Source organism: Cetorhinus maximus, chromosome 3, assembly GCF_964194155.1.
Source record: "Cetorhinus maximus chromosome 3, sCetMax3.hap1.1, whole genome shotgun sequence".
Classification (NCBI taxonomy): Eukaryota; Metazoa; Chordata; class Chondrichthyes; order Lamniformes; family Cetorhinidae; genus Cetorhinus; species Cetorhinus maximus.
Window position 1 is genome coordinate 1,223,468 of NC_135881.1, and position 26,055 is coordinate 1,249,522.

General features: G+C 48.1%; 1 protein-coding gene across 1 annotated transcript in view; it reads left to right on the forward strand.

The window, feature by feature from the left end:
* The window catches only part of scrib (scribble planar cell polarity protein), a 289,526-nt gene that overhangs the window by 96,202 nt on the left and 167,269 nt on the right, over positions 1–26,055 (forward strand). Inside the window, exons 15-20 of the mRNA XM_078534268.1 lie at positions 9,675–9,764; positions 10,316–10,393; positions 10,708–11,022; positions 11,263–11,343; positions 21,775–22,071; positions 23,626–23,736. Coding sequence (XP_078390394.1) covers positions 9,675–9,764; positions 10,316–10,393; positions 10,708–11,022; positions 11,263–11,343; positions 21,775–22,071; positions 23,626–23,736 — 972 coding nt within the window. The remainder of the gene's footprint in view (positions 1–9,674; positions 9,765–10,315; positions 10,394–10,707; positions 11,023–11,262; positions 11,344–21,774; positions 22,072–23,625; positions 23,737–26,055) is intronic.

Below are 26,055 nucleotides of genomic sequence, written 5' to 3' on the forward strand. Positions count from 1 at the left end.
TGCCAGTTTGATTTGGTAAGTAGAGCTCTTTCCCCTTAGGGCTATGTTCTGGTCCTGTATTAAGCTCCATTCTTTTTGAACACCCCCACTGTTGACTTGTAGTTTTATCCGGTAACGCTTTTCTTCATCATTTTGCTGTCATCAGTCTCTGTCTCGTCCTGTTAAAGTTAGCTTTATCGAAATGTCAAATCTTAGTGCCTGTGTGGGGTTTCTAATTTCCAAACCTAAAACTGAACATATTGATACTGTTAGATAAATATTTAATTTGGGTAAGAGTGTTTGGGGAACGTTGATTATAATATCACATTCTTTTCTATAATTATTCTAAACAAGGTGCAATGAAGTGTTAAAAAACTGGAGGAGAGACAACTTCAGAGAGTTAAAACAAAGGATATGGCCCAGGTTGATTTGAATCTAAATTAGAAGGCAAAACAATAATTGAACCTTCAGAGAAGGAGATGGTTTCAGTGTAGCATGAACTGGCCTGCACTGGAGTGCTACTTTGAGCTGCATTAGAGTGCTTCAGTTGGTGTTTGGTGCAAGGGGGACTTTTAAGGGTTAATTTCTACCTAAAGCCTAGTCTTTAATTTAGCAACTAACTAAAAGTTGTTCTTTGGTTTGGGGGAAGGTGAGTTTTAAGCCAGCTTTAAAACAGGGTCTACACCAGCTCTGCTGCTGCTGTGGCTAATTAGCTAACTGGCTTAAACAGGTTTTCAGAAGCTAGATTCAGACAGCATAAAAGCAAACCATCTACAGTGCTGCTTTTGTCTGCCTTGGAGTGCTGCTTTGGGCTGCAGTAGAGTGCTTCAGTTGGAGTTCAGTGAAGCGGGAAGGAGGTGACTCTTTCATTTCCTACCTTTCCTCAGTAAGAAGAGTGGCGGCCTTGGTAAATAGGACCTGGTGAGTATTTCTTCTGTCCTTAATATTCTCTAAACTAGTGGAAGTAAAAGTAAAGGGAGTAACTTAAGGGTAAGTCATGGCAAGGAATGCAGCAAGATTCAAGTCTGTGGCACCACGAGTGGCTTAGCTGCACAGGGAGGGAGAAAAAAGAGCGGGAGAGCAATAATGACATGGGATTCTATCGTAGGGAGAACACATAGACGTTTCTCTGGCCGAGATGTGACACTAGGATGGTATGTTGCCTCCCTGATACCAGGGTCAAGGATGTCACTGAGCGGCTCCAGGACATTCTGAAGGGAGAGGTGAACAGCCAGAGGTCATGGTCCATATTGGTACCAACGACATAGGTAAAGAGAGGCCTTGAAAGCAGAATGTAGGGAGCTGGGAAATAAATTGAAAAGCAGGACCTCAAAGCTAGTAATCTCAGGATTACTCCCACTGCCAGGAGAATAGACCAGATGAATGTGTGGCTGGAGAGATGGTGTAGGATTTAGATTCCTGAGGCATTGAGACCGATTCTGGAGAAGATGGGACCTGTACAAACTGGATGGGTTGCAGCCCAGCAGGACTGAGACAGGGGTATTTGTTAGTACTGTGGGGGAGGGTTTAAACTAGATTGGTAAGGAGATGGGAACCTGAGCAGGAAGACACAACAGAGGGAAACAAAGGTAGGAATGAAAGATGAATAGAAAGCGAAAGTGGAAGCAGAAGAAACGAGGGTCAGCAGCCAATAGGGCCATAGTACAAAAAAGATGTGTAAAAATGTTAAGAAGACAAGTCTAAAGGCACAGTATCTGAATGCACAGCATTCGTAATAATGTGGACCAATTAACAGGAGAGATAGATGTAAATGGGTAGGATATTAAAGGAAGTAGCTACAGAGACAGTGGATACACTGGTAGTAATCTTCCAAGAACCCTTAGATTCTGTAAAAGTCCCAGAGGATTGGAAAACTGCCAATGTAATACCCTTATTCAAAAAGGGAGGGAGACAAAAAACAGGCAACTATAGGCCAGTTAGCTTAACATCCATCATTGGGAAAATATTGGAGCCCATTATAAAGGATGTAATAGCAGAGCATTTAGAAATGCATAACATAATCAAGCAGAGTCAGCATGGCTTCATGAAGGGGCAATCACGCCTAATAAATTTATTAGAATTCTTTGAGGAGGTAACAAGTAGGATAGATAAAGGGGAACCAGTAGATGTAATATATTTGGATTTCCAAAAGGCGTTCGATAAGGTACTGCACTTAAGGCTACTTAATAAAATATGAGCCCATGGTGTTGGGGGTGGTATATTCGCATGGATAGAGGATTGGCTAACTAATAGAAGGCAGAGAGGGTTGGGATAAAGAGGGCATTTTCAGGATGGCAACCTGTAACTAGTGGAATGCAACAGGGATCAGTGCTGAGGCCACAATTATTTACAATATATATTAATGATTTAGATGAGGGAAATTAATGTACTATCGCCAAGTTTGCGGATGATACAAAAATAAGTGGGTAGGCGAGTGGTGAGGCTGACACAAGGAGTCTACAGAGGGATATAGACAGGTTAAGTGGGTGGGCAAAAACTTGGCAGATGGAATATAATGTGGGGAAATGTGAGGTTTTGCAGTTTGGCAGGAAGAATAGAGGAGCTGAATATTATTTAAATGGAGAAAGACTGCAGAAAGCTGCAGCACAGAGGGATTTGGGGGTCCTTGTGCATGAATCAAGTTCAGCAGGTAATAGGGAAGGCAAATGGAATGTTGGCCTTTATTTCAAAGGGATTGGAGTGTAAAAATAGGGAAGTCTTGCTAAAACTACACAAGGCACTAGTTAGACCACACCTAGAATACGGTGAACAATTTTGGCCCCTTACCTAAGGAAAGATATACTGGCATTGGAGGCAGTCCAGAGAAGGTTCACGAGGTTGATTTCGGGTATGGAGGGATTTTCTTATGAGGAGCAGTTGAGTAGTTTGGGCCTCTACTCTTTGGAGTTTAGAAGAATGAGAGGCGACCTTATTGAAATATAAAAGATTCTTAGGGGGCTTGACAGGGTAGATGCTGAGAGGCTGTTTCCCCTTGTGGGCGAGTCTAGGACCAGAGGGCATAATCTCAGAGTAAGGGGGTCACCCATTTAAAACAGGGATGAGGAGGAATTTCTTCTGAGGGTGGCGAATCTGTGGAATTCTTTCCTGCAGAGGCTGTAGCGGCTGGGTCGTTAAGTATATTCAAGGCTGAGATAAACAGATTTTTAATCAGTAAGAGAATCAAGGGTTATGGGGAAAAGGCAGGAAAGTGGAGTTGAGGATTGTCAGATCAGCCATGATCTCATTGAATGGCAGAGCAGGCTCGATGGGCTGAATGGCCTACTTCTCCTACGTCTTATGGTCTAAAATTACCTTGAATATATTCAAGAAATTTCTGACTCGAGTTACTCTTCCCAATCTAGATGAAAATTAAAACCTCTCATTAAAATAACTCTGCTTTTGCTGCAAGCCTCTCTAATTTCTGAGTTAAGATGTTTGGGTGCTTTGTTGCTGTTTTCAGGAAGTCTCCATTCAGCTTTTATTCTCTTGTTTTTCTTGAGCTTTTTTATTCTCTTCATCATTTCCATTTAGAATTGTATGGGAGTGGACTATTGCCCTGAGTAAAATGAAATACTGCCTTCTCATGGAACAAAAGAGCAAACTCTTGATCAGTTTGCAGTAGTCTAATAAGCTATAACTTCCTCCAGCAAACCGTGGCCACGTGAGATTTTTACTGTAGATAAGTCATTACAGTTTTGAGTCTTTTCTTATCCTCCATTGTAACTGCAGAATCTCCGCTGATTGCTTTTCCTTCCCATATCCTCTTTTACTGTTGTTGTGATAGTATCTTTAATCCATACGACTATCCCCTCTGCCCTTCACTTTTCCCCATTCTTTCTAAAGATCTTACATCCTGCAATATTTAACTCTCGGTTATGACCAGCTTTACAGCCATGTTTCATTCAGACAAGTGGCAGATGGAATTGAAAACAGGGAAGTGTGAGGTGATGCATTTTGGCAGAATGGATATGGATAGGTAATATAGACTTAATGGCACAGTTCGGAAGAGTGTGCAGGAACAGAGGGACTTGGGATCTGTGCATCGATCTTTGAAGGTGGCAGGACATGCTAATTTTTTTTCTTTATTCATGCATGAGATGTGGGCGTCACGAGCAAGGCCAGCATTTGGTTCCCATCCCTAACTGCTCTTGAACTGAGTGGCTTGCTAGACCGGTTTCTGGTTGGTGTACTGTACTTAGATTTTCAGAAGGCATTTAATAAGGTGCCAAATCAAATGTTTTTGTGGAAAATAAAATGGTGTAGGGGGTAACATATGGGCATGGATAGAAGATTGGCGGGCTAACAGGAAACAGAATAGGCATAAATGGGTCATTTTCTGGTAACGAGTGGTGTGCCACAGGGGTCAGTGCTAGGGCCTCAACTTCTTAAAATTTGTATAAGTACCTTTGGTCCCTTCATCCAAGTTATGGTTGCTAAATTTGCTGATGATACAAAGGTAGGAAAGTAAGTTGTGAAGAGGATGTAAGGAAGCTACAAAGTGACATAGATTAAGTGAGTGGGCAAAGACCTGGCAAATAGAATATAGTGTGGGGAAATGTGAAATTGTCCATTTTGGCAGGAGGAATAAAAAAGACGCATATTATGTAAATGGTGAGAGATTGCAGAGCTCTGAGATTCAGAGGGATCTGGGTGTCCTAGTGCATGAATCGCAAAAGGTTAATATGCAGGTACAGCAGCTAATTAGGAAAGGTAATAGAATGTTATCATTTATTGCGAGGGGAATTCAAAACAAGAGTAAGAAGGTTGTGCTTCAGTTATACAGAGCACTAGTGAGACCACACCTGGCGTACTGTATGTAGTATTGGTCTCCTTATTTAAGGAAGGATGTAAATGTGTTGGAAGCAGTTCAGAGAAGGTTTACCAGACTAGTAATGGGTGGGTTGTCTTATGAGGGAAGGTTGGACAGGTTAGACTTGTATCCACTGGAGTTTAAAAGACTAAGCGGTGACTTGATCGAAACCTTTAGGATCCTGAGGGGCCTTAACAGGGTGGATGTGGAGAGGATGTTTCCTCTTGTGGGAATGGTGATTGAATGGTGGAGCAGGCTCGAGGGGCTGAGTGGCCTACTCTTGCTCCTAATTCGTATGTTCCTAGGTTGATGCTGGGAGGGCCATCTGGTTTCGTTCCCTTTTGACTTTGTGGTGGTTGGTGAAACCTAGTGACTTGCTGGGCCATTTCACAGAATCTCAGAATCTCACAGTGCAGAAGAGGCCCTTTGGCCCATCGAGTTGGCACCGACACATGAGAAACACCTGACCTGCCTCCCTAATCCCACTTACCAGCACTTGGCCCATAGCCTTGAATGTTATGACATGCCAAGTGCTCATCCAGGTACTTTTTAAAGGATGTGAGGCAACCCACTTTCCAGACCGTCACCACCCTCTGGGTAAAAATGTTTTTCCTCACATTCCCCCCTAAACCTCCTGCCCCTCACCTTGAACTTGTGTCCCCTTGTGACTGACCCTTCAACTAAGGGGAACAGCTGCTCCCTATCCACCCTGTCCATGCCCCTCATAATCTTGTACACCTCGATCAGGTCGCCGCCTTAGTCTTCTCTGCTCCAACGAAAACAACCCAAGTCTATCCAACCTCTCTTCATAACTTAAATGTTTCATCCCAGGCAACATCCTGGTGAATCTCCTCTGCACCCCCTCCAGTGCAATCACATCCTTCCTATGATGTGGCGACCAGAACTGCACACAGTACTCCAGCTGTGGCCTCACCAAGGTTCTATACAACTCCAACATGACCTCCCTACATTTGTAATCTATGCCTCAATTGATAAAGGCAAGTGTCCCATATGCCTTTTTCACCACCTCACTAACATGCCATTTTCAGGGTTAAATTCCATCTGCCACTTATCTGCCCATTTGACCATCCCGTCTATATCTTCCTGCAACGCAAGACACTCAACCTCACTGTTAACCACCCGGCCAATCTTTGTGTCATCCGCAAACTTACTAATCCTGCCCCCCACATAGTCATCTATGTCGTTTATATAAATGACGAATAATAGGGGACCCAGCACAGATCCCTGTGGTACGCCACTGGACACTGGCTTCCAGTCACTAAAGCATCCTTCTGTCATCACCCTCTGTCTCCTACAACTAAGCCAATTTTGAATCCACCTTATCAAATTACCCTGTATCTCAGTGCATTTGCCTTCTTTATAAGTCTCCCATGTGGGACCTTGTCAAAGGCTTTGCTGAAATCCATATTTACTACATCAGCTGCACTACCCTCATCTACACACCTGGTCACCTCCTCAAAAAACCCAATCAAATTTGTTAGGCATGACCTCCCTCTGACAAAGCCATGCTGATTATCCCTGATCAAACCTTGCCTCTCCAAGTGGAGATAGATTCTCCCTTTCAGAAATTTCTCCAATAGTTTCCCTACCACTGACGTGAGACTCACTGGCCTGTAGTTCCCTGGCTTATCTCTACAATCCTTCTTAAATAGCAGAACCACATTAGCTGTTCTCCAGTCCTCTGGCACCGCCCCCGTGGCCAGAGAAGAATTAAAAATGCCTCTTTCAGAGGTATTACTGTAGTGTTTATGACAAGCAATGATAGCTTCATGGTCACCATTACTAAGGCTACCTTTCAAGTGCAGATTTATTAATTGCATTTAAATTCCACCAGCTGCCAGGGTTGGATTCGAACTCGTGTCTCCAGAGCGTTTGTCTGGGCCTCTGGATTACTAGCCCATTGTTGTTTCCACTACACCACTGTCTCCCCAGTGATTGGGTAGTTGGCAAAGCATATGGGATCTTGGGCTTCATTAATAGAGATGTTGAATTTAATAGTGGGGAAATTTTGCTGAATGTTTATAAAGCTCTGTTTAGGTCACATCCTGAGTATTGCATCCTGTCTGGTCACCACAATTAAGGAAGGATGAGAGGGTGCAGAGGAGAATTACCAGAATGGTTCCAGGTCTGGTGAATCTTAGTTACAAGGTTAGATTGGAGAAGCCAGGGTTGTTCTCCTTGGAGTGAAGGAGATTTGATAGGGGTGTACAAGAGGAGATTTAGATAAGGTAAACAAGGAAAAGCTGTTCTCATTGGCTGATGGTACGAGGACTAAGGGACACAGATTTAAGATTTTGGGAAGAGGTAGAGGAGGATGTGAGGAAGAACTTTTTTACGCAGTGACTGGTGATGAGCTGGAACTCGCTGCCCACGAGGGTGGTGGAAGTGGAGACAACGAATGATTTCAAAAGGAAATTGGATTCTCACTTACAGGGAAATAAACTTACAGGGTGATGGGGATTGACGGGGCAGATGGCAAAGTGCAGCTGAAACACAACCAGATCAGCCATGATCTTGTTGAATCGTGCAGCAGGCTTGAAGGGCTGAATGGCCTCCACCTCCTCCAAAGTCCTATGAACGGGGGAAAATGAAGTGACTGGGTTGTCCTGCAGAGAGTTAGCACTGGATTTGTCTAAATGCCCTTTTGTGCTGTCATGATTCTGAGTATTGACCACCATACACTCTAAGCTGTGTTTCTGACTGAGTTACAGCCTCCCTCCAGGTGCCTGGAATTATATCACCTGCTGGTGCGAGATATTTTCCTCCTTGAACTACAGGAATGCAGATTCAATGCGACTGAAATGAGGAAAGAATCCCACTGTTAAACGTTGATGAGGTTTACATACCCTGCTGCCTCTGCCCAGTACAAAGACTACTTTACCAGGCTGCCATAGTGACCTTCCCTTTAACACACATTGCCTCACAAGCACAGAAATCAGTCAGTGTACAACCCTGGCCTATTGATTACTCCCTGTCCCCTCCTTCCTGCTTATTGGTTGCTCCCTGTCCCCCTTTTCCAGCTGATTGATTGTTTGTTGGATATTACATGATAAGCAGCGAAAGGAATGCTCCCTCGCTGTCCACAGCACTGACCCACAAACTGGATACTGTCCCTCAGACTCGTCCATGACACTGGCCTTCCACTAACTGGACACAGTTCCTCAGACTCTCTGTCCGCAACGCTGACCCTCCACTGGTTGGGTATTTCCCTCTTACCCTCACTGCCAACAACGCTGACTCTCCACTGGTTGGGTATTTCCCTCTTACACTCACTGCCGACAACACTGACCCTCCACTGGTTGGGTATTTCCCTCTTACCCTCACTGCCGACAACGCTGACCCTCCACTGGTTGGGTATTTCCCTCTTACCCTCACTGCCGACAACGTTGATCCTCCACTGGTTGGGTATTTCCCTCTTACGCTCACTGCCGACAACACTGACCCTCCACTGGTTGGGTATTTCTCTCTTACCCTCACTGCCGACAACACTGACCCTCCACTGGTTGGGTATTTCCCTCTTACCCTCACTGCCGACAACACTGACCCTCCACTGGTTGGGTATTTCCCTCTTACCCTCACTGCCGACAACACTGACCCTCCACTGGTTGGGTATTTCCCTCTTACCCTCACTGCTGACAACACTGACCCTCCACTGGTTGGGTATTTCCCTCTTACCCTCACTGCCGACAACACTGACCCTCCACTGGTTGGGTATTTCCCTCTTACCCTCACTGCCGACAACACTGACCCTCCACTGGTTGGGTATTTCCCTCTTACCCTCACTGCCGACAACACTGACCCTCAGCTAACCTGCTCAGATCTACATATCTCCTCTTCAATTTCTTGAGTTTAGACAGTTGGAATTGTTTTAATTGAGGTTTTTAAGGTGATTAAAGGAGTTTATAGGATAAATACGGAGAAACTAGTTTTTTTATTCGTCCATGAGATGTGGATGTCGCATTTATTGCCCACCCCTAATTGCCCTTGTTCAGAGGGCATTTTAAGAGTCAACCACATTCCTGTGGGTCTGCTAAGGGTGGCAGATTTCCTTCCCTAAAGCACAATAGTGAACCAGATGGGTTTTTGTGACAATCGACAATAGTTTCATGGACATCGTCAGACTTTTAATTCCAGATTTTTATTGGATTCAAATTTCACCCAGTCGAACCCAGGATCTCTGCATTACTAGTCCAGTGATAATACCAGTACGCCACTGCTCCCCCCACCGTACACTCCAGACCTCACCAAATAAACATCACGCTTAGTCTGAAGGCCACTCTGTTGCAGTGTTCAAAACAAGCAGGCATAACCATAAATTTAAAGCTGGGTATTAAGGGGTGATGTCAGAAAACATTTCTTTACACTGAGGATAGCGGACACCTGGAACTCTTTCTCCCTCATAATGCTGTGGAGTCTGGGGCTCATTTGGAGCTTTCAAAATTGAGATCACTGGATCCTTGTTAGGTAAGGGACATCAAGGAATGTGGAAACAAAGCACGAAAATGGAATTAAGGTACAGATCATCCATAATTTAATGAACTGGAGAAACAGGTTTGAGTTTAAATGGCCTCTTTCTGTTCTTATGTTTCTGTAACCCAATTATGTCACACCCAGGCTTTGCTCTGCTATGTTTGGTTCCATGTGGGGGAGCTGTGAGAATGTGTGTTTGACTGAGAGTGAGAGTGAATCTCTGTGTGTGTGCGCGTGTGAGTCAGTGAGTGTGTGTGGATGTGACCTGTGGTGGAGATTTCTGATCAGTAGATGATGAGCGGTCTAGTGTATGCATGGTTAAGGCTCAGTGATATTTGATAACCAGTGCTTCCCAGTGATGAGCTGTGCTAACCTCTTGTTGTTGTGTCTGTAGCTAACACTAATAATACACCGTCAAACTGGTGGCCTGGGCATCAGTATCGCTGGAGGAAAAGGCTCCACCCCATACAAGGGGGAGGATGAGGTAAGTGGCCCTCGGACTCAGTGTGATGTTTAGTTGGTGAGGTCTGGTGTCGACAGCCCTGCCTATGTCAAGCCTCAGAGTGGGGGCGTCCAAAGGGGGAGCCATCATCAACTGGATTGTAAGCATGTTCTCCACATCACTATCGCCCTCCCCATTTCCACACCTTTATCTACTGCATTCCCCTCCCACCTTTCCCCGTCCCGTCCCCGCCCCCACCCTGCCCCCGCCCTCCCCCGGCCCCCCCGTCCTCCCCCCTGTCACTGCCCCCCGCACTCCCCTGGCCCCCGCCCCCGCCCTACCTATTTCTCCCGTCCTGGCCTGGCACTCCCCATTCCACTTGCCCTCGCACCCTCCATTCGCCCGGCCCTCTGCACTGCCCCCGCCATTACCCCTCCCCGTTGCCCCTCCCCGTTCTCCCTCCCCGATGCCCCTCCCCGTTTTCCCAGGACCTGGGGCTGCCTTCACCTTGTGCCCTAAGACAGTGTGTTGATATTGGGACTATGAGGGTAGTGAAGCTGCTGAGGAGTGACTGCTCTTTGTTCTTGTTTCAGGGAATCTTTATCTCTCGGGTTTCTGAAGAGGGTCCAGCAGCTCAGGCCGGAGTGCGAGTTGGTGATAAGCTGCTGGAGGTAAGTAAGATGCAACATAGAGACGGTAATTACTGCTTTTCATGTGGAAAAACCTCCTGTGCTTCAGCCTCCTGGACCCCCCCACCCCCCGACAGTCCCCCTGCCTCGTTTCTCTCTCCCCCCCCCCCCCCCCAAGGCCCTCCCAGCTCAGCCCCCTCACCCCTGAGGCTGCCCCGCCTCAGTCTGACTCCCTGAGATGACACCTTTTTCTCCAGGCCTTTGCACCCTCTCTCCTGCTCCGTATCTGAGCCCATCACTGGGTGAAGGGCCGTATGTGACCATATTAATGATGTCTCTGCCTTTCCTTTGTGTAGGTAAATGGTGTGTGTCTGCAAGATGCTGAGCACCACAGAGCAGTCGAGGCATTGCGCAGTTCAGGGGGTTCAGTAACTATGTCAATCCTGCGGGAGAGGATGGTAGAGCCGGAGAATGCCATCACCATGACCCCACTGCGCCCCGAAGACGACTATGCTCCAAGAGACCGACGCACTGGCCTGAGGTTCCTTGAGCAGCCCGACAATGGGGCCACACGGCTGCAGTTTTCCACCTCGTTGGCACGCAATGAGAAGGGGCTGGGATTCAGCATCGCTGGGGGGAAAGGATCAACACCATACAAAGCTGGAGACACGGTGGGTTCCAGTCCTGATTCGGGGTGAGGGCAGAGTGTTTGTGGGATTCATATCTTCTGTGGGTGTGCGTATGAATGTGGACTGCGCGGGAGCCGAGCGCAGGACGCGGACCGCGCGGGAGCCGGGCGCGGGGACGTGGACCGTGCGGGAGCCGGGCGCGGGGACGCGGGGTGGGGGTGGGGGATGCAGGGTGGGGGGTGCGGGAGCCGAGCGCTTGACGTAGTCTCTGTCCTGTTGCAGGCGATCTTCATCTCCCGTTTAGCAGAAGGAGGATCTGCTCACAGGGATGGGATCCTACGAGTGGGAGACCGGGTGATCTCGGTAAGTGCCCCTGTCGGGATGGTGTTCCCCATCAATTGGTAGGTTGTACCCTGTGGACCGGAGGGCATGGGTGATGAGCTGGAATGTTCTGCCTGCAGATTGTTTCCCTGGTTTAGTGAACACCCTCAGCACGCATTGTCCTTGGCCTGCACCAGCTCGGTCCATTCCAAGCTGGCTGATGTGGAGCCATCCACCCATCCATCCATCCACCCATCCATCCATCCATCCATCCATCCATCCATCCACCCATCCATCCATCCATCCATCCATCCACCCACCCACCCACCCACCCATCCATCCATCCATCCACCCACCCACCCATCCATCCATCCATCCACCCACCCACCCATCCATCCATCCATCCATCCACCCACCCACCCATCCATCCACCCACCCATCCATCCATCCATCCATCCACCCACCCACCCACCCATCTATCCATCCATCCATCCATCCACCCATCCATCCATCCACCCATCCATCCACCCATCCACCCATCCATCCATCCATCCATCCATCCACCCATCCACCCATCCATCCATCCACCCATCCATCCATCCATCCATCCATCCATCCATCCATCCATCCATCCATCCATCCATCCATCCATCCATCCATCCATCCACCCATCCATCCATCCATCCATCCACCTATCCATCCTTCCTACTGCTGGATCACTGGAGGAACAGTTCTGCCAATTCCCCCAACTCCTGTCTGTAAGTGAGGTTCACAGGGAATCAGCATTCTCACCTGTTCCGGGTATAGTTCCACCCCATCTCCAGTTCGGTCCTGGGCACTTCACCTAACAAGAAATATATTGGCCTTGGAGGGGGTGCAGTACAGAATCACCAGAATGATCCTGGGTTAAGAGGCTTAAATTATGAGGCCAAATTGAATAGACTAGTCTTGTATTCCTGAATTAGGAAATTAAGCAGTGATCTAGTTGAGGATCTAAAGATGATTAAAGGAGTTGATAGGTGGGTGAATGGAATTAAAATGCAGATCAGCCATGATCTACATGAATGGCCGAACAGGCTTAAGTGGCCGAATGGCCTGTGTTTCTTTGTATCTAATCCTGTGCTGTACCTGTCCAGGGAGTGTTTGATGGGGACAGTGTAGAGGAGTATTTACTCTGTATCTAACCCCATGCTGTACCTGTCCTGGGAGTGTTTGATGGGGACAGTGTAGAGGGAGCTTTACTCTGTATCTAACCCCGTGCTTTACCTGTCCTGGGAGTGTTTGATGGGGACAGTGTAGAGGGAGCTTTACTCTGTATCTAATCCCATGCTGTACCTGTCCTGGGAGTGTTTGATGGGGACAGTGTATATGGAGCTTTACTCTGTATCTAATCCCATGCTGTACCTGCCCTAGGAGTGTTTATTGGAATGGGATAGGGAGTGTGGGTAATCTAGGCCCAACCAGTGTAACTAAGATCAGCAGTGTAGAGGATACTGATTCTTTGGGTCCTCTTTGTTTCCTCTGGTGACTGACTGCACAGTCAGTCTTTCCAGTTCTTCCTCTTAACGTTTGCTGACTGTTTTGAGCTGTACAGTGATGAATCTTTTTCCTTCCTTGCCTCTGACTTGCATGTGACTAAACAGCTGAGCACTGTGTGGTGGTGGGTTTCTGACCTTAATCCTCTGACCTGGTTAACAGCATGGGTTACCAGGGCAATGGCCAATAGTAAGAGCTGTTACTGTGTGGTCAGTGGTGGCTTCTGTCTGCTCTGCGCCAGATCTTGTTGCACTCCTTTACTCCACAGTAAAAACCTCCTGATACTAACCCCTCTGACCTGCCCTTTGTTTATTGATTTTTCCCCCCACTTTGCCACTTGCTGTGGTTGTGCAGGCCTGCAGGACAGATACAATCTCATCTGGGATTAATTATGTTCAAAAGGGATGTTTCTTTCATAGGGTCTCCATCAGTTTGAAGTTCAACAGTCTGCTCCCTGTGTGTGGTGGTAGGGGAGTGCTTGCTGAGCTGCTATTTGGGGACACTCAGCTCCTGGAGGCCAAGTGTGAGTTGAGTGTGTGTGAAATGAGCATCCCTTTGCTATGAGAGTCTTTTCTTGAATGCCTGCTTGGGGAGGTACATTGTAATGTACAAAGAGAGGGTTTAATATCAGGTTTTGATGGAGTAAGTTGGGAAAAAGTGTTTCTCGTGCAGGAAGGTCAGTAACCAAATTTGCAAATGACACAAAGCTGGCTGGGAGGGTGAGCTGTGAGGAGGATGCAGAGATGCTTCAGTGTGATTTGGACAAGCTGAGTGAGTGGGCAAATGCACGATAGATGCAGTATAATGTGGATAAATGTGAGGTTATCCATTTTGGTAGCAAAAACAGGAAGGCAGATTATTATCTGTGCAGTTTTGGTCCCCTTATCTCAAAGGATATTATTGCCATAGAGGGAATGCAACGAAGGTTTACCAGACTTGTTCCCGGATGGTCGGACTGTTTTATGAAGAGAGATTGGGGAAACTGGGTCTGTATTCTCTAGAGTTTCGAATAATGAGAGAGAATCCCTTTGAAACCTACAAAATACTGAAAGGAATAGACAGGGTAGATGCAGGTAAGATGTTTCCCCTCGTGAGGAGTCTAGAACCAGGGGACACAATCTCAAAATAAGGGGGAAGTCACTTAGGACCGAGAGGAGGAGAAATGTCTTTACTCAGAGGGTTGTGAATCTTTGGGATTCTCTACCCCAGAGGCTGTGGAAGCTCAGTCACTGAGTATGTTTAAGGTAGAGATGGATAGATTCTGATTAACAATAATGTAAAGGGTTATGGGGATAATGTGGGTAAAAGGCATTGAAGTGTTCGATCAGCCATCATCGTATTGAATGGCAGAGCAGGCTCAATGGGCTGAGTGGCCTTCTCCTGTTCCTATGTCCTATTTTCCTATGATAGTTAAGCTGGACTAATAATCCAGAAGACCAGGCTAATGTTTTAGGGAGGGAAATCTGACATCCTTACCTCCAGATCCAGAACAATGTGGTTGACACTTAACTGTCCTTGGGAATGGTGTGGCAAGCCACTCAGTTCAAGTGCAGCCAGGGGTGGGCAACAAATGCTGGCCTTGATGGTGATGCCTACAGCCAGTGAAAGAGTACAAAAATACCGATTTATCTTAGAAGCAAAACACTGCATGCTGGAAATCTGAAATGAGAACAGAAAATGCTGGAAAAACTCAGCAGGTCTGGCAGCATCTGTGAAGGAAGAAGCAGAGTTAACATTTCCTGTCCACGTGACCCTTCTTCAGACCTAAGGGAAGTAAAAATGTGATGGATTTTATACTGTTGAAGAGGAGGTGCAGCAAGATAAAAGGTCAGGGATAGCTAAGAGCTCAGGTGAAATTTGACAAAGATGTTGTGGACACAGGACAAAGGGAGTGTTAATGGTAGTGTTAAAGACTAGAGAAGGTGCCCGCATGGGCCCCAGTTATGCCTGTCTCTTTATGGGGTATGTGGAACATTCCTTGTTCCAGTCCTACTCCGGCCCCCTCCCACAACTCTTTCTCCGGTACATTGATGAATACTTCGGTGCTGCTTCATGCTCTCGTCGGGACCTGGAAAAATTTATTAATTTTTGCTTCCAATCTCCACCCCTCCATCATTTTCATATGGTCCATTTCTGACACTTCCCTTCCTTGACCTTTCTGTGTCAATTTCTGGTGATAGACTGTCCACCAATATCCATTACAAGCCTACCGACTCCCACAGCCACCTCGACTACAGCTCCTCACACCCCGCTTCCTGTAAGGACTCCATCCCATTCTCTCAGTTCCTTCGCCTCCGTCGCATCTGTTCTGATGATGCCACTTTCAAAAACAGTTCCTCTGACATGTCCTCCTTCTTCCTTAACCGAGGTTTTCCACCCACGGTATTTGACAGGGCCCTCAACCGTGTCCGGCCCATCTCCTGCGCATCCGCCCTCACACCTTCCTCTCCCTCCCAGAAACATGATAGGGTCCCCCTTGTCCTTACTTATCACCCCACCAGCCTCCGCATTCAAAGGATCATCCTCTGCCATTTCCGCCAACTCCAGCATGATGCCACCACCAAACACATCTTCCCTTCACCCCCCCCGACAGCATTCCGCAGGGATTGTTCCCTCCATGACACCCTGGTGCACTCCTCCATCACCCCCTACACCTCAACCCCCTCCCAAGGCACCTTCCCATGCAACCGCAGAAAGTGCAACACCTGCCACTTTACTTCCCCTCTCCTCACCGTCCAAGGGCCCAAACACTCCTTTCAAGTGAAGCAGCATTTTACTTGCACTTCCTTCAATTTAGTCTACTGCATTCGTTGCTCCCAATGCGGTTTCCTCTACATTGGAGAGACCAAACGCAGACTGGGTGACCGCTTTGCAGAACACCTTCTGTCCGCAAGCATGACCCGGACCTCCCTGTCACTTGCCATTTCAACACTCCACCCTGCTCTAATGCCCACATGTCTGTCCTTGGCTTGCTGCATTGTTCCAGTGAAGCTCAACGCAAACTGGAGGAACAGCACCTCATCTTCCATCTAGGCACTTTACAGCCTTCCGGACTGAATATTGAGTTCAACAATTTTAGATCATGAACTCTCTCCTCCATCTCCACCCCCTTTCCGATCCCCTTTTTTTCCAATATTTTATATAGATTTTTCTTTTCCCACCTACTTCCATTATTTTTAAATGTATTTCCATCCATTGTTTTATCTCTACCTTTTAGCCTATTTCAATCCCTTCCCCCCACCCCACCCCCACTAGGGCTATCTGTACCTTGCTCGTCCTGTTTTCTACCCTTAATTAGCACATTCCTTTAGATAATATCACCACCTTCAACACCTCTTTGTCCTTTTGTCTGTGACATCTTTTGGTTATCTCCACCTATCACTTGCCCTCTATCCAGCTCTACCTGTCCCACCCCCCCTTAAACCAGCTTATATTTCACCTCTCTTCTATTTTTACTTAGTTCTGTTGAAGAGTCATGCGGACTTGAAACGTTAACTGTGTTCCTCTCCGCAGATGCTGCCAGACCTGCTGAGTTTTTCCAGGTATTTTTGTTTTTGTTTTGGATTTCCAGCATCCGCAGTTTTTTGCTTTTATCTAAAGAAGGTGCTGATAGGTAAGAGCAGAATAGCAGAAGGGTCAGTGCTCTGTGAGAGCACAACATGGAACAGGTGACAGATGGCCCTGTTGTGGGGGAGGGGGTGTTGAGGAAAAAGGATAAAAATTTTTTTTAGAAATAAATAAATAAATGGACTAAAAAAGTGGTAAAGATGGTCAGAGAGTTCATGGTCTGAAGTTGTTGAACTGAATGTTAAGTCCGGAAGGCTGTAAAGTACCTGATCGGAAGATGAGGTGCTGTTCCTCCAGTTTGCGTTGAGCTTCACTGGAGCATTGCAGCAGGCCAAGGACGGACATGTGGGCAGGAGTTTTAAATGATTTGGCCAAAGAACCAGGGCAGAGATTGGGTAACAGAAATTTGCACAGTTAATTATTATGATTTGGAAATCTGAAAGGGCAGTGGAAGCAGATTCAATCGTAACTTTCAAAAGGGAATTGGGTTTATACTTGGAAAGGGAAAATGTACAGACTTATTCAGGAAAGAGCAGGGAAGTCAGATTAATTGGATTGCTATTTCAAAGAGCTGGCATAGGCATGATGGGATGAATAGCCTCCTATGCTGCTTATATTAATTCATGGGATATGGGCTTCGCTGGCTGGGCCAGCATTTATTGACCGTTTCTAATTTCCCTTTGAGAAGGTGGTGGTGAGCTGCCTTCTTGAACCGCTGCAGTCCATGTGGTGTAGGTACATCCACAGTGCTGTTAGGGAGGGAGTACCAGGATTTTGACCTGGTGACAGTGAAGGAACGGCGATATATTTCCAAGTCAGGATGGTGAGTGACTTGGAGGGGAACTTCCAGGTGGTGGTGTTCCCATGTATCTGCTGCTCTTGTGCTTCTAGATAGTAGCAGTCGTGGGTTTGGAAGGTACTAGCTAAGGAGGTGAGTTTCTGCAGTGTATCTTGTAGATGGTACACACTGCTGCCACTGTTCATTGGTGGTGGAGGGAGTGAATGTGTGTGGATGTGGTGCCAGTGAAGTGGGCTGCTTTGTCCTGGACGGTGTCAAGCTTCTTGAGTGTTGTTGGGGCTGAACTCATCCAGGCAAGTGGGGAGTATTCCATCACACTCCTGACTTGTGCCTTGTAGATGGTGGACAGGCTTTGGCGGGGGGTGAGGTGATGAGTTACCCACTGCAGGATTCCTAGCCTCTGACCTGCTCTTGTAGCCACAGTATTTATATGGCTAGTCCAGTTCAGTTTCTGGTCAATGGTAATCCCCAGGATGTTGATATTGGGGGATTCAATGATTGTAATGCCATTGAACATCAAGGGGTGATGGTTAGATTCTCTCTTAGTCATAGTCATAGAATTATAGAGCACAAAAACAGGCCCTTTGGTCCATCATGTCTGTGTCAGCCATCAAGCACCTGTCTATTCTAATCCCATTTTCCAGCACTTGGCCCGTAGCCCTGTATGCTGCGGCGTTTCAAGTGCTCATCCAAATACTTATTAAATGTTGTGAGGGTTCCTGCCTCTACCATCCCCTCAGGCAGTGTGTCCTAGATTCCAACCACGCTCTGGGTGAAAAAAATTTTCATTAAATTCCCTCTCAACCTCCTGCCCCTTACCTTAAATCTATCCTATCTGTACCCCTCGTAATTTTATATACCTCTCTCAGGTTCCCCCTCAGCCTTCTCTGCTCTAAGGAAAACAACTCCAGCCTATCCAGTCTCTCTTCATAGCTGAAATACTCCAGCCCAGGCAACATCCTGGTGTATCTCCTCTGCACCCTCTCCAGTGCAATCACATCCTTCCTATAGTGTGGCGACCAGAACTGCACACAGTACTCCAGCTGCGGCCTAACTAGTGTTTTATACAGCTCCAACATAACCTCCCTGCTCTTGTATTCTATACCTCGGCTAATAAAGGCAAGTATCCCATATGCTTTCTTAACCACCTTATCTACCTGTGCTGCTGCCTTCAGGGATCTGTGGACATGTAAACCAAAGTCCCTCTGATCCCCTGTATTTCCTAGAGTCCTACCATTCATTGTGTATTCCCTTGCTGTGTTAGTCCTCCCAAAATATATCACCTTACATTTCTCAGGATTAAATTCCATTTGCCACTGCTCTGCCCATCTTATTAGCCCATCTATATTGTCCTGTAATCTAAGGCTTTCCTCCTCACTATTTACAACACCACCAATTTTTGTGTCATCTGCGAACTTACTGATCATGCCTCCTATATTCACGTTAAAATAATTAATGTACACTACAAACAGCAAGGGTCCCAGCACCGATCCCTGCGGTACACCACTCGTCACAGGCTTCCAATCACAAAAACAACCTTCGACCATTACCCGCCGCCTCCTGCCACTAAGCCAATTTTGGATCCAATTTTCCAAATTGCCCTGGATCCCATGAGCTCTTACCTTGTTGACCATTCTCCCGTGCGGGACCTTGTTAAAAGCCTTACTGAAGTCCATGTAGACTACATCAACCACACTACCCTCATCTACACAACTAGTCACCTCCTCTCAAAATTCAATCAAATTTGTTAGACATGATGACCTCCTGACAAAGCCATGCTGGCTACCCGATTAATCCCTGCCTCTCCAAGTGGAGATTAATCCTGCGCCCTGGAATTTTTTCCAATAGTTTCCCGACCACCCATGCTAGACTCACTGGTCTGTAATTACCTGGTTTATCCCTACTACCCTTCTTGAATAACGGTACCACACTCACTGTCCTCCAGTCCTCTGGCACCTCTCCTGTGGTCAGAGAGAATTTGAAAATTAGTCTCAGAGCCCTTGCAATCTCCTCCCTGGCCTCACACAGCAGCCTGGGATACATCTCATCTGGGCCTGTGGATTTATCCACTTTTAAGCCCACTAACACATCCTCCCTTTCAATGCTAATTTATTTAAGTTGTTCTCGTTGGAGATGGTCATTGCCTGGCACATGTGTGGCTCGAATGTTACTTACCACTTGTCAGCCCAAGCCTGGATATTGCCCAGGCCTTGCTGCATTTGAACATGGACTGCTGTTTTATTCCATGCCCCCTTATATATAAAAAACAGTGTTGTGAGACGGGGATTCGATAGGTGGGGAATCCGGAACGAGGTAGCATAGCCTGAAAATTAAAATGAAGCTGTTCAGGGGTGAAATCAGGGAGCACATTTTCACACAAAAGTTGCTGGAAACCTGGAACTCACTCCCCCAAAAGGCTGTGGATTCTGTGGGACTGATAAAGGGTATCAGTGAATATGGAACAAGATGAGTAAATGAAATTGTGGTGGTGATCAGCCATCATCTAATCGAATGCTAGAACAGGCTTGAGGAGCTCAATGGCCCCTTCCTCTCCATATATTCCTCTATCCCCTGTGTGTGGCATGTGCGTTACACACCTTTGTCACTGAGAACATCTGCCTGACCACCAAGCCAACTACAGGAGCCCTTTCAAACTGATGGAACCTGAGTAAAAGGACCAGTGGCCCCAACTGTCCAGCATCCTGCAACCTGCACATCTGCCAGCGCAGCTGTGTGAGAGGGAGGGGCCGTGTGTGTCAGTGTGCGGCTGGGCTTGCGCGCGTGCGGCTGGGCTTGCGCGCGTGCGGCTGGGCCTGCACGCGTGCGGCTGGGCCTGCGTGCGTGCGGCTGGGCCAGCGCGCGTGCGGTTGGGCCTGCGCGCGTGCGTGCGGAAGACTGCAAGCATGTGTGGCTGGGCGCGTGTGTGTGTGTGCATGACTTCATGTGTGCGTTGCTGGGCATGCGTGAGTATGACTTGGTGTGTGGCTAGGTGTGCATGTGGCTGTGCGCATGTGTGAGACTGTATGTGACTGGGTGTGCGTGGCTGGACGCACGTGTGAGAGATTGGGCATGTTTCTGATAGAGCGAGTGCATCTGTGCGAGTGCGTGTCTGAGTGGCAATAGTTTTGAGTGTGTGAATGTGTATGTGAGTGTGTATTTGAGTGAGAGTTTGTGTGGAACTATGCCTGTGTGTGTATCATGCACTGTTTGGTGATGGGACAAGAACAGTACAGGGACCTGCACTTTCTCCAAGGGCTTGTTCATAATTTTCAGAATCCAACGTTTCCTGTGCTTCCAAAACTCCTTGTTTAGTCCCCTTCCCCAACAACTTTAAAGAAGGATTTAGAATTGACACAGTCCATGTCTCCAAGCTTCACAGTGTTTCACAGCCAGTGAGAATGCAGCTACTGGTTTATACAGGCTGGCATGGGAACGCACAGGCACCAGTCAGATTGAGGAAGTGTTCTTTTCCTTTGCTGTTGGTTGGGGAAGGGATGTTGACTTTGGGTCAACAGGCAAACTACCCTTCTTCATCTAAGAGTTGTGAACACTTTCTCATCCCCATCTCCCTCAGTAACCTGGCTCTCAGTATTGCCTCTCTTAGATTACAGCGTCCCTCAGTACCAACCCTCTGCCAGTGTGGCATTCCCTCAGTACTGATCCTCTGACAGTGCAGCGCTCCCTCGGCACTGACCCTCCGACAGTGCAGCACTCCCTCCGTACTGACCCTCTGACAGTGCGACGCTCCCTCAGTACTGACCCCCTGACAGTGCGACGCTCCCTCAGTGCTGACCCTCTGACAGTGCGATGCTCCCTCAGTGCTGACCCTCTGACAGTGCGACGCTCCCTCAGTACTGACCCTCCGGCAGTGCGGCGCTCCCTCAGTACTGACCCTCCGGCAGTGCGGCGCTCCCTCAGTACTGATCCTCCGGCAGTGCGGCGCTCCCTCAGTACTGACCCTCCGACAGTGCAGCATTCCCTCAGTACTGACCCTCTGACAGTGCGGCACTCCCTCAGTACTGACCCTCTGACAGTGCAGCACTCCCTCAGTACTGACCCTCCGACAGTGCGGCACTCCCTCAGTACTGACCCTCTGACAGTGCGGCACTCCCTCAGTACTGACCCTCCGACAGTGCAGCACTCCCTCAGTACTGACCCTCTGACAGTGCGGCACTCCCTCAGTACTGACCCTCTGACAGTGCGGCACTCCCTCAGTACTGACCCTCTGACAGTGCAGCACTCCCTCAGTACTGACCCTCTGACAGTGCAGCACTCCCTCAGTACTGACCCTCTGACAGTGCGGTGCTCTGTCTGTGCTGCTTTGGGACTGTCAGCTTGGAAGGCTCAGGACCTTCTGACTCTGAGGGGGTGGTAACAATAAAAATGCTTGTTCTTTAGGGGAGCTGTCAGGTCAGTCCATGCCAATCTGACCTTTGACCTCTGTTACCCATTTGTGTGCCTGAAGTACTGGAAGCTTGTGAATGAGCTGCTGGAGCAGTGTTGTGGGCAGGTTGTGGGGCTGCTGCCCACTATTCAATGTGAACTGACTGCAGGTTTGCGCATGTTTCCAGATCAATGGTGTAGAGATGGCAGAGGCCAGGCATGATCAGGCAGTAGCGCTTCTTACTGGCACAGCACCCACCATCACCATGGTAGTAGAACGCGAGATGTCAGAATTAGACAAGTCTGCAGATGGTGTGATCACAGGAGATGGCTCCCCAACTCTACACCGAGCAAGGTCGTACTCCCCACCCCCACCGGGCCAGGCACACACTGAGGATTACCAGGACACCATGATTGAGGAGACTATGGCTCAACCCAACCACCCATCTGTCAACTTCAGCACCGAAGACGAATACCCAGTGGAGGTAAGAGAGTAAGCAGGGGATGGGGTGAGGGAGTGAGGAGTGGAGCAAGAGGATCAGTTAAGGGGCTTATTGCCTCTTGTGGGTGAACTGTGGGTGAAGGCTTATTACCCACTGTGAGTGAACATTGGGTGAAGACTTTATTACCCCCTGTGGATGAGGGCTTATTACCCCCTTGGGTGAACAGTGGGTGAGAGTTTTATTACCCCCTGTGAATGAACAGTGGGTGAGGGTTTTATTACTCCATGTGGGTGAACAGTGGGTGAGGGTTTTATTACCCCCTGTGGGTGAACAGTGGGTGAGGGTTTTATTACCCCTAGTGGGTGAGGATTTTATTACCCCCTGTGGGTGAACAGTGGGTGAGGGATTTATTACCCCTGTGGGTTAACAGTGGGTGAGGGTTTTATTACCCCTAGTGGGTGAGGATTTTATTACCCCCTGTGGGTGAACAGTGGGTGAGGGATTTATTACCCCCTGTGGGTGAACAGTGGGTGAGGGTTTTATTACCCCCTGTGGGTGAACAGTGGGTGAGGGTTTTATTACCCCTAGTGGGTGAGGATTTTATTACCCCCTGTGGGTGAACAGTGGGTGAGGGTTTTATTACCCCTAGTGGGTGAGGATTTTATTACCCCCTGTGGGTGAACAGTGGGTGAGGGTTTTATTACCCCATGTGGGTGAGTAGTGGGTGAGGGTTTTATTACCCCATGTGGGCGAACAATGGGTGAGGGTTTTATTACCCCATGTGGGTGAGTAGTGGGTGAGGGTTTTATTACTCCATGTGGGTGAACAATGGGTGAGGGTTTTATTACTCCATGTGGGCGAACAATGGGTGAGGGTTTTATTACCCCCTGTGAGTGAACAATGGGTGAGGTTTTATTACCCCCTGTGAGTGAACAGTGGGTGAGAGTTTTATTACCCCCTGTGAGTGTACAGTGGGTGAGAGTTTTATTACCCCCTGTGAGTGAATAATGGGTAAGGGTTTTATTACCCCCTGTGAGTGAACAGTGGGTGAGAGTTTTATTACCCCCTGTGAGTGAACAATGGGTAAGGGTTTTATTACCCCCTGTGAGTGTACAGTGGGTAAGGGTTTTATTACCCCCTGTGATTGAACAATGGGTAAGGGTTTTATTACCCCCTGTGGGTGAACAATGGGTAAGGGTTTTATTACCCCCTGTGAGTGAACAGTGGGTGAGGGTTTTATTACCCCCTGTGAGTGAACAATGGGTAAGGGCTTTATTACCCCATGTGAGTGAACAATGGGTAAGGGTTTTATTACCCCCTGTGAGTGAACAGTGGGCGAGGGTTTTATTACCCCCTGTGAGTGAACAGTGGGTGAGGGTTTTATTACCCCCTGTGGGTGACGGTTTTATTACTCCATGTGGGTGAGCAGTGGGTGAGGGCTTTATTACCCTCTGTGGGTGAACATTGGGTGAGGGTTTTATTACCCTCTGTGGATAAACAGTGTTTGGATGAGGGGTCATTACCCAGTGAGAATGTTGTTGACAAGTCTGTGACCTGAAGCTTCAGTAAATTGTTCTGACCTGTTTCTGACTCTAGGAGATCATGCTGCTGAAGACAGGAGGACCCCTGGGGCTCAGCATCGTTGGAGGAAGTGACCATGCCAGCCATCCCTTTGGGATCCACGAGCCGGGGGTCTTCATCTCCAAGGTACAGAGAGATCATAATACTCCAACTGTTCCTGGGTATTGCAGGTGAATGTGCAACAGGATTAGTCTGGGATTGATACAGGGCTATGGGACAAGAGGAGGGCAGTGGGATTAATTTGGAATTGATACTGGGCTATGAGGAGAGAGTGGGGCAATAGAATTAGTTTGGGGATTGATACGGTTATAGGGAGATAGTAGGGCAGTGGGATTAGTTGGGATTGTTACAGGGCGATGGGGAGTGAATTTTAAAAAAAATTCATCCACAGGATGTAGGCTTCGCTGTCTGGGCCAGCATTTATTGCCTATCGCTAGTTGCCCTTGAGAAGGTGGTGGTGAGCTGCCTTTTTAAACTGCTGCAATCCATGTGGTGTAGGTACACCCACAGTGTTGTTAGGGAGGGAGTTCCAGGATTTTGACCTAGCGACAGTGAAGGAACGGCAATATATTTCCAAGTCAGGATGGTGAGTGACTTGGAGGGGAACTTCCAGGTGGTGGTGATCCCATCTATCTGCTGCCCTTGTCCTTCTAGATGGCATTGGTTGTGGGTTTGGAAGGTGGTGTCGAAGGAGGCTTGGTGAATTCCTGCAGTGCATCTTATAGATGGTACACACACTGCTGCTACTGTGCGTCGGTGGTGGAGGGAGTGAATGTTTGTGGATGTGGTGCCAATCAAGCGGGCTGCTTTGTCCTGGATGGTGTTGAGCTTCTTGAGTGTTGTGGGAGCTGCACTCATCCAGACAAGTGGAGAGTATTCCATCATACTCCTGAGCTGAGTGGCCCTGGCGGAACCCAAACTGGGCGTCAGTGAGCAGGTTATTGCTAAGCAAGTGCTGCTTGATAGCACTGTTGATGACCCCTTCCATTACTTTACTGATGATGGAGAGTAGACTGATGGGGCAGTAATTGGCTGGGTTGGATTTGTCCTTTTTGTGTACAGGACATACCTGGGCAATTTTCCACATAGCTGGGTAGATGCCAGTGTTGTAGCTGTACTGGAACAGTTTGGCTAGGGGCCTAGCAAATTCTAGAGCACAAGTCTTCAGTACTATTGCCGGAACATTATCAGGGCCCATTGCCTTTGCAGTATCCAGCGCTTTCAGCCATTTCTTGATATCACATGGAGTGAATCAAACTGGCTGAAGACTGGCATCTGTGATGCTGGGGACCTTTGGAGGATCATCCACTCGGCATTTCTGGCTGAAAATTGTGGCAAATGCTTCAGCCTTATCTTTTGCACTGATGAGCTGGGCTCCTCCATCATTGAGGATGGGGTTATTTGTGGAGCCTCCTCCTCCAGTGAGTTGTTTAATTGTCCACCACCATTCATGACTGGATGTGGCAGGACTGCAGAGCTTAGATCTGATCCGTTAGTTGTGGGATCGCTTAGCTCGCTCTATCACTTGCTGCTTATGCTGTTTGGCACGCAAGTAGCCCTGTGTTATAGCTTCACTAGTTTGACACCTCATTTTTAGGTATGCCTGGTGCTGCTCCTGGCATGCCCTCCTGTACTCTGCATTGAACCAGGGTTGATCCCCTGGCTTGATGGTAATGGTAGAGTGGGGGATATGCCAGGCCATGGGGTTACAGATTGTGTTTGAGTACAATTCTGCTGTTTATGGTTCACAGTGCCTCATGGATGCCCAGTCTTGAGTTGCTAGATCTGTTCGAAATCTATCCTATTCAGCACGGTGTTAGTGCCACACAACACGAGCAGTTGGGTTAGTTTGGGATTATTACAGGGCTATGAGAGGAGAGTGGGGCAGTGGGATTAGTTTGGGGATGATACAGGGCTATGGGGAGAGTGGGGTAGTGGGATTAGTTTGGGATTGATACAGGTCTATGGGGAGAGTGGGGCAGTGGGATTAGTTTGGGGATGATACAGGGCTATGGGGAGAGAGCGGGGCAGTGGGATTAGTTTGGGATTGATGCAGGGCTCTGGGGCGAGAGTGGGGCAGTGGGATTAGTTTGGGGTTTGTTACAGGTCTCTGGGGAGAGAGTGGCGAAGTGGGATTAGTTTGGGGTTTGTTACAGGGCTATAGGGAAGGGGCGGGGCAGTGGGGTTAGTTTTGGATTGATGCAGGGCAGTGGGATTAGTTTGGGGATTGATACAGGGCTATGGGGAGAGTGGGGCAGTGGGATTAGTTTGGGGTTTGTTACAGGGCTATAGGGAAGAAGCGGGGCAGTGGGGTTAGTTTAGGATTGATGCAGGGCAGTGGGATTAGTTTGGGGATTGATACAGGGCTATGGGGAGAGTGGAGCAGTGGGATTAGTTTAGGATTGATGCACGGCAGGGGATTATTTTGGGATTGATGCAGGGCCC